Source organism: Plasmodium gonderi (genome assembly GCF_002157705.1).
Source record: "Plasmodium gonderi DNA, contig: Pgo-contig_22, whole genome shotgun sequence".
NCBI lineage: Eukaryota > Apicomplexa > Aconoidasida > Haemosporida > Plasmodiidae > Plasmodium > Plasmodium gonderi.
In genome coordinates this window covers 2,484-17,490 of record NW_021628959.1, presented here as the reverse complement: position 1 = coordinate 17,490, position 15,007 = coordinate 2,484, and the positions used below count along the sequence as shown (strand labels likewise).

General features: G+C 18.5%; 2 protein-coding genes across 2 annotated transcripts; one reads left to right on the top strand and one right to left on the bottom strand.

The window, feature by feature from the left end:
- Positions 1-2,894: 2,894 nt before the first annotated feature.
- PGO_000235 (variable surface protein) lies at positions 2,895-4,151 on the bottom strand (the record flags this gene model as incomplete). Its single annotated transcript, XM_028690733.1, has 3 exons — positions 2,895-3,065; positions 3,191-3,985; positions 4,122-4,151. 3 exons carry the CDS (start codon positions 4,149-4,151, stop codon positions 2,895-2,897), a joined length of 996 nt encoding a protein of 331 aa, XP_028546534.1.
- Positions 4,152-12,142: 7,991 nt separating this feature from the next.
- PGO_000230 (variable surface protein) lies at positions 12,143-13,236 on the top strand (the record flags this gene model as incomplete). The annotated part of the gene is made up of 3 exons (XM_028690732.1): positions 12,143-12,154; positions 12,285-12,953; positions 13,081-13,236. 3 exons carry the CDS (start codon positions 12,143-12,145, stop codon positions 13,234-13,236), a joined length of 837 nt encoding a protein of 278 aa, XP_028546533.1.
- Positions 13,237-15,007: the final 1,771 nt, after the last annotated feature.

Below are 15,007 nucleotides of genomic sequence, written 5' to 3'. Positions count from 1 at the left end.
TATATACATTATATTCATTTGACATATTTAGAATAATATATTTTTTGGCATTTATTATTTTTTCTATATTAGTAACCATTAATATATCTCACGCGTTACTATTTTGTTAGAAAAATAAATTATATAGAAGAATATATTAGCTGACGCAAAATATCTGAATCATATTAAATATATTCATCATTTATAGAGATTTAGAAAGTAAAATTTAAAAAGCGCCTTATATGCAAAAGGTTTCTTACACAATATATGGTTAATATAATATGTATGTCAGTTATACTTTCAAAACTTAAAATGCATATATTTTATATAAATATATTACTCCATTGTGAAACATTTTATAAATGTAAATCTATGTGATAATAATCTTATAAGAAACAGTAAATATAAGGAACATGTATAATTAATTTAACAGAAACAAATATAAATCTTACAGAATATTAACATTTAAAGGAATTAAATTATGCATACATATTATTTACAGTGGAAAATACATATATTCATATATTTTAATAAAATGAATTCTATATAATTGTTAGCCTAATATATAAAAACCGCATAAATTAAAACTATAATTAATATAAAACCAGATATAAATATTTTAATAATACGAATTATAATAATTTCATTTTATCGTGATATTTGTTAACATAAATTAACTAATGCAATATCTTCCTACATGTTAATTCTCTCTAAAACATTTTCTGTTTTATTATTGCATTTATACCTATATATATCATACAATAGAAAAGGCCAATTTAATGTAACGAAATGATTATGATTAATTTTTATAACGTTTATTATTTTAATGCATTGTACATATATAAATTTATATATTATTTTTTACTGAAACAGTTATAATTTAAAAAAATAAATAATTCAATTATATTACGTATCTAATGTTTAGAATACTATATTATTGTATTTAAAAAGTAGTTCACACTTCAGAATAGGAATAAAGAATTATAAAACTGTATTATTATATTTTTAATTTAAAAAAAATACTATGTATGTAGCATTTGTATAAAAAATATGCAATTTTATGGGTTTTTATAAAAGTTAATGCTAAATAAAAATTAAAGTATGGCTTCTTTTTACATATATAATAAGGTCAGAATATTATATATAATTATACATCACATAACATGTTATAATAATTCATTATAAAAAATATGTGTAATTATATATAGTTTAATATGAATTCATGAAGACTAAACAATAAATTATAAAAATATAAATATTATTAAAAAAATTATATTCACATGCTGACTCATATCTAGTTTCTGTTTTTTTTTGTTCAAAGATAGGTAAATAAATATTAAATAATAAAAGCATTCCAAAGGAATATATATATTTATTTAATTGATTAATTATATGTTATTTTTCTATACCTATATATTTATCTAGAATAACATGGTAATTCACATTCATGGATTTTATATATGAAAATATGTTTTAAATAGTTTTAATTAATATAATGCACTTTAATAAATATATGTATGTGTTTATCATAGGATCATTTTCGTATATACATAAAGGAAAATAAAAAGAACAGGAAAATAAAAAAAGAAATAATATACGTTCCTTCATTTTATGGACTCCTTATTTTTTTTTCTTTAAATATTATTATATATTATTTTTATATAATTATATATTTAGAACTAACTGCTTTGAGAACTTTCTACTTTAAATATAATAATATTATATTTAATATTTTTTTTTTTTTTGTATATTTCACTTTTACATTACATCATTTTTTTTTATCAATGAGGTATGATATATGAATTTTATGAATCTATATATATGATGTTATGATTTAATATATAAATAAAATATTATTCTTTCTTAGCATATATTTAAGTTGAATATGCATAGAATTCATATTTTCAGTATTTAAATATATTTATTCTAACATTTGAATAAATGTAACAATCATATAAAACAAAAATTTTTCACACTATTTAAAACTGTGAAACTTGAGACTTGTTATAATCGTACATATAAGGTATTAACAATTTTTACTAATGTTTTGTTATAAGAAATTGATAATATATATATAAAATAATAATATATTCTCTATTAGAACTCATAATTACAAAATGTATTCTTCAAATATATAAAATAATATAAATTTTATTAATTATTATATTTTTTGCTTAAAATGATTATTTACTATACCATGCCCTTTCAATGTAATATATATAATTGATTTAGAAGCTTATACAGAGAGTAAAGTGATAATAGGAGTAATTATATTCTACATCTGAGAAAAATTTATTCAGGATAAATATATTTATATAATATATAATGTATTCAATAAGCCTTATATTTTATCAGTTATAATTATCTTTTATGCCATTCAGAAATCGTAATTTTAAAGAAAATATTAAAATTCATGTAGGATTAATTTTTCCAAAGTACATATATTCAAATTATATTCATATTTTAATTACAATGTTTTATTGTTTCTAGAAAATTGCATTTTATTATATATTTATTATTTTCTTTTTTTTTAATATATTTCTTCATAAGATTTTTTTATTCTAGTTAATGTACAATAACTGACACATGAAATTATATTTAATGGTGTGTGTTAATGTATTATATTTAATTATAGCAATATATTAATATAAAAATATTATATCTTATCATTTACAATGTGCATTTATATATTATTTATTTTTTTATATGCTAAAAATATTTATTGTTTCTTCTTGTCTAAATAAGTAGAAATGGAAATTGTATTTGTTATTGTAAATTCCTAAGATTCGGGTTTTTTATTATTATTTTTTCATTAAATTTTCATATTCATATAATTGAAATTCTTTTGTACAAAAAATAACATTTTTTGTATTATTTAAAAAAATAAACCGAAAACCATAACTAAAATTACGTATTTATTGGTTATAGCTAATAGATCTATATGCTATTTTACATGTATTATCAGTAGAATTCTTGTATTCAAAATCAAATGTGTCCTTAAAACACAGATTATTTTTGTAATTTTTTTTCAACTTTTTTCTTAATCTTTTTGCTCTTGAGTGTAAAAATGAAAAATAAGGGGTATACTGAAAAAAATATTTAATAATATTTTTATATGTTATTTTTCTTTTTTTTATATAAATATATTTAAATTATTCTTATGATAAATTATAATACAACATAAATTTATTAAATGAATTTCGTTTGTCACCTTATACAAAATGAATACAATAACTAATATTGCAAAAGCTAAAAATCCTATACCTGTACCAGTACCTGTAGTAAAATCCGTTTGTGCTCCTATGACCTCTACACCTTCTTTCGTCAGTGATTCTACATTCAATATTCCATTAATGTATCCATCCTTAGTGAGATAATATAATATAGGATTTCGTTCATTAAATTTTTTCAAATATATTTTATATTGATCTTCATATTCTTTCAATAATAATCTAATACTCTCATTATTCTTAAATTCAGTTTTTTCAAGTAATTTCATAAGCCTTATAAATTCTTTTATGTCGGAATAGTTTGGACTATGATAATTACTGATGAATTCATTAAATCTATTAATTAGTTCATCAAGATTACCAAATATAATAAATGTATTTTCATCAATATTGATAGGGTACTTTATACATACATCAGGTATTATTGTACCTAAATTTTTTATTACTATTTGTGTCATTTTTTCATAACATTCATAAATACCTTTACAAGTACAATTACATCTATTCAGTAATAATTTTTTTAACTTGTAATAGAAATATTTGCAGCATACTTCTGGCTTAAACATAGATTCATTATTTTTTATGCGATTTAAATATACAATCAGAACTTGGCACCATTGTACAAAATCCTCAGTGTTACAATTATTATTTGTTACAGCATTACGAAATTGACTACACAATCTTGTAAAATGATCAGCCATATTATCACTAAAACGCTGATATATTTGCCATTTATAACCACTTGTACATGTAGGAAATATACCTGTAAAATTGAACTAAGGATAAAAGTCATAATATATACAAAAATTAAAAATATTTTCATAAATAAAATAATTGTGCCTGGATTTCGGTAAACAATATATTTTATAAATATATTATCAATTAAAATTTTTGTAAACAAATGAAGCATACTTTTTCAATCTGTTTCTTAGCATCACTCATTATATTATATTTATTTTGATTGTTAAATATGGATCATTATATATAATATATAGAAAAATTTAATTCTTAAGAATGTCAGAATAAGTATTTTATTTATATCATATGTATTAATTCATGAAATAATTTTATTTTTACATTATATTCAAAATTTTGTTAAATTATTCATATATTTAAATAATGTTAGTACTATATTTTCTATATAAGTATATTATTCTTAAAAAAAATTACCAAAAAAAAAATAAATGCATTTTATTTGATATATAACATAACGTCAAATTATGAACAATATGTTTTTAATACTATTATATTTATAATGCTATTTTAATGAAATTTTCATATCATATAGTAAAATAAATTGATTACGTAATATAATCAACAATTTTAATATATAATATTTGTTTATATATCTTTAATTGCTTTATCAATTTAATATATATATTTCTAAGTTCAATATTCTTTAGTTTTAGCTCACGCTTTAAGATTTAATGTATATTATCTATATAATTCCTTATATATAATTTTTGGATTTATTTTCTAAATCCTTTTTGTTTTATCAATTATTTTTTTTGATATATCATAATCATTAAGCTTTTATAAAAAGTATTATGAATAAAAAAATTAATATAGCATAATTTATATGATTAATATTTAAATAATTAAATGATATTTTTTAATGATTTTTTATTATAAAGCTAAAATAATATGTTTATATTCTACATGGTAAATAAACATTTTAATTTAATATATATATATATATATATATACTTATGAATGTATTATTCATAATTTACATTATCTTATATTCATATTTCAACGATTTTCATTACATATACAATGAAAATAATAAAGAAAAATTTTATATTACGTATTATATATCATATAGTAATATGTTTCATAATATTTATATAGTTTTAGTTATTGAATTATGTTATATAATTGTTTTTAGAAATAATTAACAAAATATAACGAATTGTTATTGTTTAGTTGTAATATATTTTTTTTTGATATTTGCTTATAATATGTTACACAATGCAAAATTATTTTTTAATATTATTATATGTTTTTTTTGTGTAATTTAAAAAATAAAAATTATTCTTGATCAATGTTCTCAAAAAAATTAATATTATGTTGAAATATTTTAAATAACACCATGTGTAATCATATACATATATAGGAAATAATAAAGCCATTAATGTTATATAGCTTGCTTTTCCAATAAAATTAGTAGAATAATAATTTCATGATAATTATTTCGTACTTTGCTAAAATAATATTTTAATTAGTCAAAATATCTATTATTATTTATGTTCCTATTAAATATTCTGAATAATATGGAATAATAATTTTTATGTAAATATACTTAATTCATATGTGCATAATATGCTTAAAAAAATAATTTATATATTATAAATATTTTAAAACATATATAAATAAACAATATAATAAATCTTTAAATCTAAAGTGTCGAGTTTTATAGATTTCATTTTAATTATGAATTACAAGAGATTTTTTATGTTTTAATATATAAATATTATTAAATTTATTATAGAAGTTAAATAATCTAAATTTTACATTCACGTATATATAGTTAGATGTATATTTTCTCATAATAATAAAATCTTACAGAGTGATATCATTTTTATTTATTATATAAAATAATAATAAATTTATTATAATAGTAGGATTCGTGAAGCTTCAATTAATATGTTATAGAATATAATAAATTATATGTAACAAATTAATATATATACCATGAAAATTTTTATTTAATTATTAAAAAGTTAATATATAAGAGAGGCATAATTATTTTGTAATATATAATTTATTTTACAAAATGTTTCTTTAATATATTCTTTTATAAAATCATAAAATAACAAAATAATATATAACTCTAATCATATATGGTAAATGTAATACGTATAAGGGCATGAAAAAAATAATGCTCTTATTTTTTATTGTACAGAATTTTAAAAGGGTATTTTATTCTAATTCATGAATATATATCATTCTTTAATCATAAAAATTAGAATTCTATTATCGAGATTCTATGTAGAAATATAAGCTACGCCGATTCTTTATATTAGATTATCTATTTTTTATTTACCATTCATGTATTAATATATATTTCGTCCTATTTAATATTCTTCATATTATTTAAAAATTATAACCTATTATAATTCTGAGAAGTAATAGACTCAACTAATTTGAAATGTTAAATGTAGTATATTAGTTTTAAAAATATATATCCTCATATGAATGGAATAAAAATAGTAATATAAAGCAAACTAAATTAAAATACAATTTAGATACTAGTGCGTACATTTGAAATCATCATGTGTGTTCAATATACATAAGAAAATTATTAAATACTTATTAATACACAAAAAAAATAAATAACCTCATAAATGAGCATTTTACAAACCTTTTATTTATATCATAATATGTTAAGACATAATATATATTTGGATTGTACATTTAATATTTACTAATAAAAACAATTTTATCGCTTTTTACGAATTTTATATGATATTAAAATATTTCAAGATTTTCGAAAAAAATTTTTTATGCATAAATATTTTTTATAATGTAGGAGTATATTTAGTTTTCTGATGTAAATATTGCGAACATTATTGCTTTAAATATAATTCTAATTACTGTCTTAATTTTACCATGGTTTTTATTTAATTTTTAATTCTTTTTTATATTATATTTAAAAATATACTAAATATTTTTATAATATATAACGATCGTATTCTAAAATATAAATCTGTATGCAACAAAAATTATTCATTAATTAGTTCTGAATTTATTGGTTTATATAGGCTACATGTAATAATTTTTTTTCCTACTGTTCAATTTTATAATACACATGTGTTTACATGGTCATTTTTAATAAGAGATATTACCATAAAATATACTTAATTATTTTTATCATCATTGTATGGATGTAAGATATAAAAATTATCTATGATATACATATTTGTGCTATGTACTAACATTACACCTTATTAAATAAGAAACGCTTAAATTTAAATCTCTCTAGAATACCAGATGTACAGGTAATACAAGAGTCATGTAAATTATAGATTTATTCGTAACAAAATTCAGTGATAACTGTGTAGCCTGTAGTCAAATCTGATCCATTATATAATATTACATTGTGACCTTTTTTTCAGAAACTGGGAATACTCAATGAAAATTATATTTATCATTATATATTATAACTTAAGTGTCTAAATGAATATTAAAAGTTATATTTTTTTACTCTTATTCCTTATACTATAAATTATAGATATTTTTTCCAAAGTAAAAATGGTACTGCCATTAAGTGGAGTATATATTCGTATAACTTCATTACTTACATAATTATAACAATAAATAATTTTATATAAATAATTGTTCCTTGTTCTGTTCTTCATAGATATAATACAATAATTGAATTCATAACTTGGAAAAAATTATATTGATATTTGTGAATATAATATGTTTGTTAAAATTCATTCCAAGTGTAATCTTGCATTAAGAAATAAATATAATAAAATATATTATTTAATGCCATATTAAGAAATAATGCTATTTTTGTGTGTTCTATATATATACAATCTCTTTATATAAACAAAGAAAAACTAAAATACGTATTATTGATGATAAAATTGTTAAAAATATATATAACTATTATTCTGTATAACATAATTTACATACTATATTAACATAAATTAAATTCTTTTAATCATGTAATAAAATAGACGTATTTAATAAAATAACTTTGTTTAAATTATTATATATTTATCGTGTTTTATTTATTTAAGGGGGTTTTAGGTTGTAATTGTAACAAATTTATATATTATAATGTAGAAACGCAAATATGTTATTTCTCCCTTATCCAATATTGTAATATTCAATTAAATTGATATTAAAAAAATATTAATAAATATACGTTTCCATATAATTAAAGCATTATATTTATAATTATTCCTATTCATATCACTAAAATAAAGTACTTTATATTGCATCTCATGTATAATGAAAATTTCATAAGAATTTTTGTGATTCCCATATATAAAATGTTTTTTTTTGTTATATATATGTATATATTTATTTCATTTGTAATATACATCTCTATATAAATAATTAGGAAGAATATATAAAAATAATTATGCTTTATGTATATATATTTTTAATATATTAAGTAATGTGCTCATTGTAAGGATTTTTATTTGTACTCTTATCATATCTATAACATCAAGAATTTTTTAAATGTTTCAAGATATATGATCAACGAAATATTTTCTTTTTCTTAATTACATAATAAATTATGTATGAATATATTGCAGTTATATATCATTGTCTTAAAAGATAAAATTATTGTTAAAAATCTAAATATATAAGAAACAAACATTATGTAATATTAATTCATAAAATTATTATACACTATAGTATAAATTAACCCAAAAAGCATCTTTAAGATGTGCATGTTAAATAAAGATGGAGCTAATAATGATATACAACAAGTAAATTCAAGTATATATGGGAAATATATGTTACATCTAAAGACGAATAAGAAAACATTATTGCCATTGATTAAACATATTTATAACAAAATATATGTAATTTTTTTTAAAAATTATCATCACAGTAGAAGTATTTTTTTATACAACATTGTTAACACACTATAATAATAATTTTTCATATAACAGATGTAGCTTTATCTAAAATCAGATCATATTATTGGGTTTATTTTGGAATATTTTTTAAATTAAAATGAAAAATAATTTAATTTTTATGTTTTCTAATAACTCTACTTTATCAATATATTTGCAATATTTATCAATTTCCCCATAAACGAATTGCAAAAATATTTTATCAGTGCTTTGGAAAATATGAATTTATATCAACTACTAACATTTAAATTTATTTCACAAATACCTATATTCAGATTCTTAAGTTTAGAAACTATTTGAGCATAGTTAACGTAATTAATTTTATATCTGATAAAATGTATATATTTATTGAGAAAAATAAATTACTTGTAAACTCTTATGCATTATAGGCGAGTTCCAATATATACTTTAATTTCTCTATGTATGTAATACTCCAAATATTATAACTGTCTATATTTATATTATTATATATTTCTTTGATATTATTAGGTAAACGTAAAACAAATATCTCAACAAAAAGTTTCATTTTATGCTATTTTCAATATTATAGATTCTAGATAACTTTAGAATTTGTGTTATGTATAATTTTCTAAATTGAAGCATTGAAATATTAACGTTTTATTATACAGATAATTTTTGCTTATATACATAGTACTCTTGTAAGATATAAAAGATACAACAAGTTCCAAACACACATGCGAAAAAAAATAATGTTGTGTAGTAAAAATACTTTGGAATACCATTTCAATTTATCAATATTTTTTAGTGCTCATAGATGTAATGTACTTTAGTATATATATTAAAGAGACATGCAAAAATATACTAGTTATATATGTATAACAAGAAAAGAAGGTAAATTACATATATCTAAAAGAAAAATAATTTTATGTATAAACAATGCTGAACAATAAGGAATAGTTGAGGAAATAGTATATCAAAATAATAACAGTAATTATACTTACTATATTCTAAGTATATACATGCAATATTCATTCAATTCTTGTTATTACAGCTATCTTGTTGTTATTATAAGAATACCTTTTATATTAATTATATAACATTTAATATGAATTATAATATAACACATAATAATATAATATCCTACGTATAATTGCACCCTGAATTATATAATTATTTTCATTGCATTATATTTTATCACTGTTGAACTTTTGATATATGGGAAAAAAAAAAATACAGCTTGTTCCATTTAAGAAACAGTTCATCCAAGATTGTATAAATTATATTTTAGTAAACGTATGTTGTTTCTCAAAAAAATAAGATAATTATATTAGACTATTACATTATATGATATTAACTACATCATTGAATACACACAAATTTGAATATAATTCAAACTACCTCAATTATTATACTAAATAAAATGTCCTATATTAAATAACATCAAAGCATATCAAAATTATATATGTAGCTAATAATATATTTATATTCAGGTGATATAACACTTATTGATAAATCAAAATAATTATAGATAATAAAACTACAAATTCAATATTTATCTCTAATTTTTTATTTATAATAGCTAAATTCACTAAATACAACTATATTATAATCATTCCCCCTAAAAAATGATAATTTGTGAAGTTATTATTATATTTTAATTTTTAAACATAATATTTATTAATCCTTATTTACCTATATAATATATCCACATTCTGTTATAATTATATCATGTAATTGTTCATTACATACGCATTTTATGCATAATAACAATAGTGCTAATTAATGCAGTATTTGAATATAAAATGTATTATTTTTATTTATATTGAATAATATGATAGTAGTATTATAATTCATGACGTAGAAAAGCATACAACTCTCGTAATTAATATGATGCAATAAAATACTTTTTCTAAAGAGTTTTATAAAAAATTATAACATTATATGACATATACATAATATCATAATTTCCTTGTAGGTACAATTTTTTTTTTGTTTTATATTTCACATATAATTAAATTATTCACTAAAATAGTAATTTCAAAAAATAATATCTCTATTTTGTTTATGATTATGTTTTATAGTGAAAATCATCTATATCACATATATAGTGTATTTAAAATTTTAACGGACAAATCATATCATGTGTAAAACAAACTGTGTGATTATAATATGCATATAAATTTACATGTTAATTACCTATTTCAATTTTAAAATATGTTGTATATTACATATTTTGTGCTATATGATAGTCAAAATGTTACATTTTGCACATTGGAAATGAAAAAAAAAATTGATATAATAATAAAATATATATAGGAAGTTTATTCATGATTAATTTAAAAACATTAATGTAAATAAATTAAATAAATTATACTATTTATTTTATAAAATGTTAATATTTTATTTTTCAAATAATTTATGTTACACTAAAAAATATTATTTCTTAAAAATATGATGCATATTAACTTATATATAGTAAGTTCAATTAAAGAGTATAAATATATAATATATAATGAAACAATATTTATACATAATAAGTAGATGCTAATAAAAATAGCATATATAAAAATCCGAAAATATTTTTTTCCTTATTATAATAAAATAATAAAATTAATAATTTCTTATACAGATACAAAAGATTTATTAATATTATATTAGTGCTTATTATTAAAACTTTAACAAAAAATAAATAAAACTATAGTAATATTAATTGTTCATATAAATATTAAAAAATATATAAAATAAAATATATTAATTTCGCCTTTATATATATATTTTATTATTTTATGAAATATCTCATTTTAATTATAACACATATAAAATAAAAAAATATATATATATTGTAAAAATGTTATGCATATACCAAAGAATACTACTAACAATATATATCATAACATTACAATAAGAAAATAGAAATAATACTCTTATTTTGTATTGCTTTAAAAAAACTTGTGAAATTATACTAAAACCTAATTAAAAAGCTAAATTAAAAATATTATATGGTAAAGCCTGTATATTAGACACCTAAATCATTAACTAAAATCCTTAAAACTCTGAAACCTAAAAATGAACACCTAAAACAAAACCCTAAACACCGAACCCCTAAACCCTAATACATAAAATCTTTATTATACAATAATTGAAAAAAATATATCGTATATCATATGTCATTATTACTATATACTACACTCGATAAAAAATATGATTATGTATTTCTATCTTATTTTAATATGTATTGCATAGTTATACAAAAAAAGGAGTTTATTATTGTTTATAAAATCTATCTATATTTTTAAAAATTGATAAAGAACCGTTAGTAAATTTCTTTGTTATATAATTCATCTTTAAAAAAACATTATTTTATAAGAGATGATCTCTATTGTATGATAATGTTATTAAAATACGAGTTGACATATTATAAAACTAATATATGATATAATATGTTAATATTATAGAAATTTGATTCATAGAAGTTGCTTACTCTCTTACCATTATGTTTTTTTCTTTTTAGGATGAGGTTCTATCTAAATTTCCAGAATGTAAAAGAAGACTTGATGAAAAGGTACATGACTCTATAACACATGAAGGAGGTCTTAGTAAAGATAAATTATGTAAGGAAAGTAAGTATAAATTAAAAGATTTAATTCGAAATATATATGACCCAGAAAAAATATGTCTACAAGTTCAGGAATACTTAGGAGAAATAAATAATGAGTTAAATAAAAGTTTAAATAAAGCAGCCTGTGCATACTTTTATTACTGGATATATGATGAACTTCTTAAAGATGAGAAAAAAGAAATTAAAAACATTCCAATTATTTATAATGAATTTGTCGATATATTTATAAAAACAATCAAAGAACATAATAATATTTGCAAGAATTCTGATGATATTATTAAAGAAGAGGATGTGCCAAAACTTACAATCATATATGATATGTACAAGAATGAGGAATATATGAAAAAGGCTTGTTTACCTAATAGGGTCGATGAATATTGTAATGCGCTTAGAGATTATATAAAGAAGTATAATAATATAACTCAAGCTATACTTAGTGAAATTCATGAACCCTTTAAAAGAGATATACTACCATCACATGGATATAATATTGGAAGTACTATTATAATTACAATTTTTGCAACATTATTAATATCAATTTTTTTATTTGTTTTATATGAGGTTAATTATTTTTTAATTTGTAAATACTTATACAACTAAACATTTTTCAAAATGATTCAAGAAAGTAAAAAGTTAGAGTATATAAATGTTATTTTGAATACATAATTTTTTATTTCTTAATATTTAGTTTACAACAATTGTTTCATGGTTACGTCGTACAATATTATGCAAAAGAAAAGGATTAAATAACATAGAAGAAAAATGGGAAAAATATGAAGGGTCTGATATATACTACACTATGTCAAGAAACAATGAAAATAATATATTATATCATTCTAAATAATGATTACATTAAATGTAAAATGTAAAAAATTAATAGCCTTATACAACATAATAAAAATTTAAAAGAATATATATGAAAAATATTTACAATCATGAATACAATAAAAATGTATAAATGTTTTTAAGTTTTAAAAAATTATGAGTTATAGTTTATATAATAAATAATGCTTTAAGCTAAATAATAAAATTATTTTGATTACATAATTCGATAATAAAATATGTATTAAGTAATAATACTCTAAATAAACTTCTTCTTTTTCATGCTTTCATATATTATAAATTAAATATATTATATGATAAAATAAATATATATATAGGTATGTACAAATAAAATTATTGTATATTATATAGGATTGTGTAATAATATAGGAAGAAACTGCTAATTCATTAAATAATTGAATATATGTAAAACAGATTATTTATTTATATGTTATTTTATCATATAGTTATGTTGAAATATATATCAAATTATTAAATATATATATTAATAATTAAATAAGGTTCTAATTGTTTTTGCAACAGTTATAAAATATTATTTTATTAGGAAAAGTATATATCTATATATTTATGAATTTTATGTGTAAAATGTGATTACATATAATAATACTATCATAACGGAAAGAAAAAATTATTATTTATATTTTACATATTACAGTTCGTTTTTATCCTATAAATGTTTTATATCCCTTTTTTATTTTTGTGTTCATTTATTAATAATGAATTTATTTGTAATTATTCTATGACACCCTATATGAACAGGGTTCAGTGTTTATGACTCAGGGTTCTGGTTTCAGTGTTCAAATTTCAGGGTATATGCTTCAGGGTTTAGGGTTCAGGTTTCAGTGTTCAGGTTTTAGGTTTTCTGGTTTTAGGGATTCTGTTCAGGATATATGTTTTATGTTTAGGTTATATTTATATTATTTTGGGAATAAAATGTTTAAGTATTAGTTTAGAATATGTGGTGTTATGTTATGGGCTTAATACATTTAGGTACAGTATTTTTTCTTCGTGTTTTCTGTTATCTTGAGAGTTCTTGTATTTATATTTTATATATTTAATTTTAATATTTAGTAACATTTTATAGTTTTTGTGTTAATGCTATAGTATTCTGAGTTTAGTTCGGATGCTCTAGCGGTTTCAGCTTTTGTTATGAATATTTATATATTTACAAATACTTTTATTGTAATGATTATTCTTATAATTTTTTATGTGATTATTTAAAATTTTAAAAATTATTCAACATTATTATATACTTAGAACGAATAAGTTAACATTGCATAAACAGTGAAATTTTTATATGTTATCAATCTATATATGAACTTTTAATATAGGTTGAAAATATATTGAATCTATATGATTCCTTTCTCTCAATTTAGTACTTTTAAGGTATTATATGTAATTTTAATTAACGGAATGAAGATATTGAAATACATTTTTGGTAATATATATACTTACTGGAATAATTTTTTCGTATCTGTTATTTTTTATCTTTTTTTATATGGTAATCTGTGTATATTTATGAATTTATACCGATCTTTCATTTTTTATGAATAACTATGCATTATATCAAATTACTGCACTATTAGTTTTCTTCCTGATAGGTAATAATATATTTTTATTTTGTTATATTTTTAATTAAATAAATGTGTAATATATATTTTAGCATATATGGAACTTTATATATTATATATAAAATTTATGCGTTTTTCTATTAAAATACTATTTAAATAAAAAACATGTGATATAAATTTGTATATATATTTTTATTATAA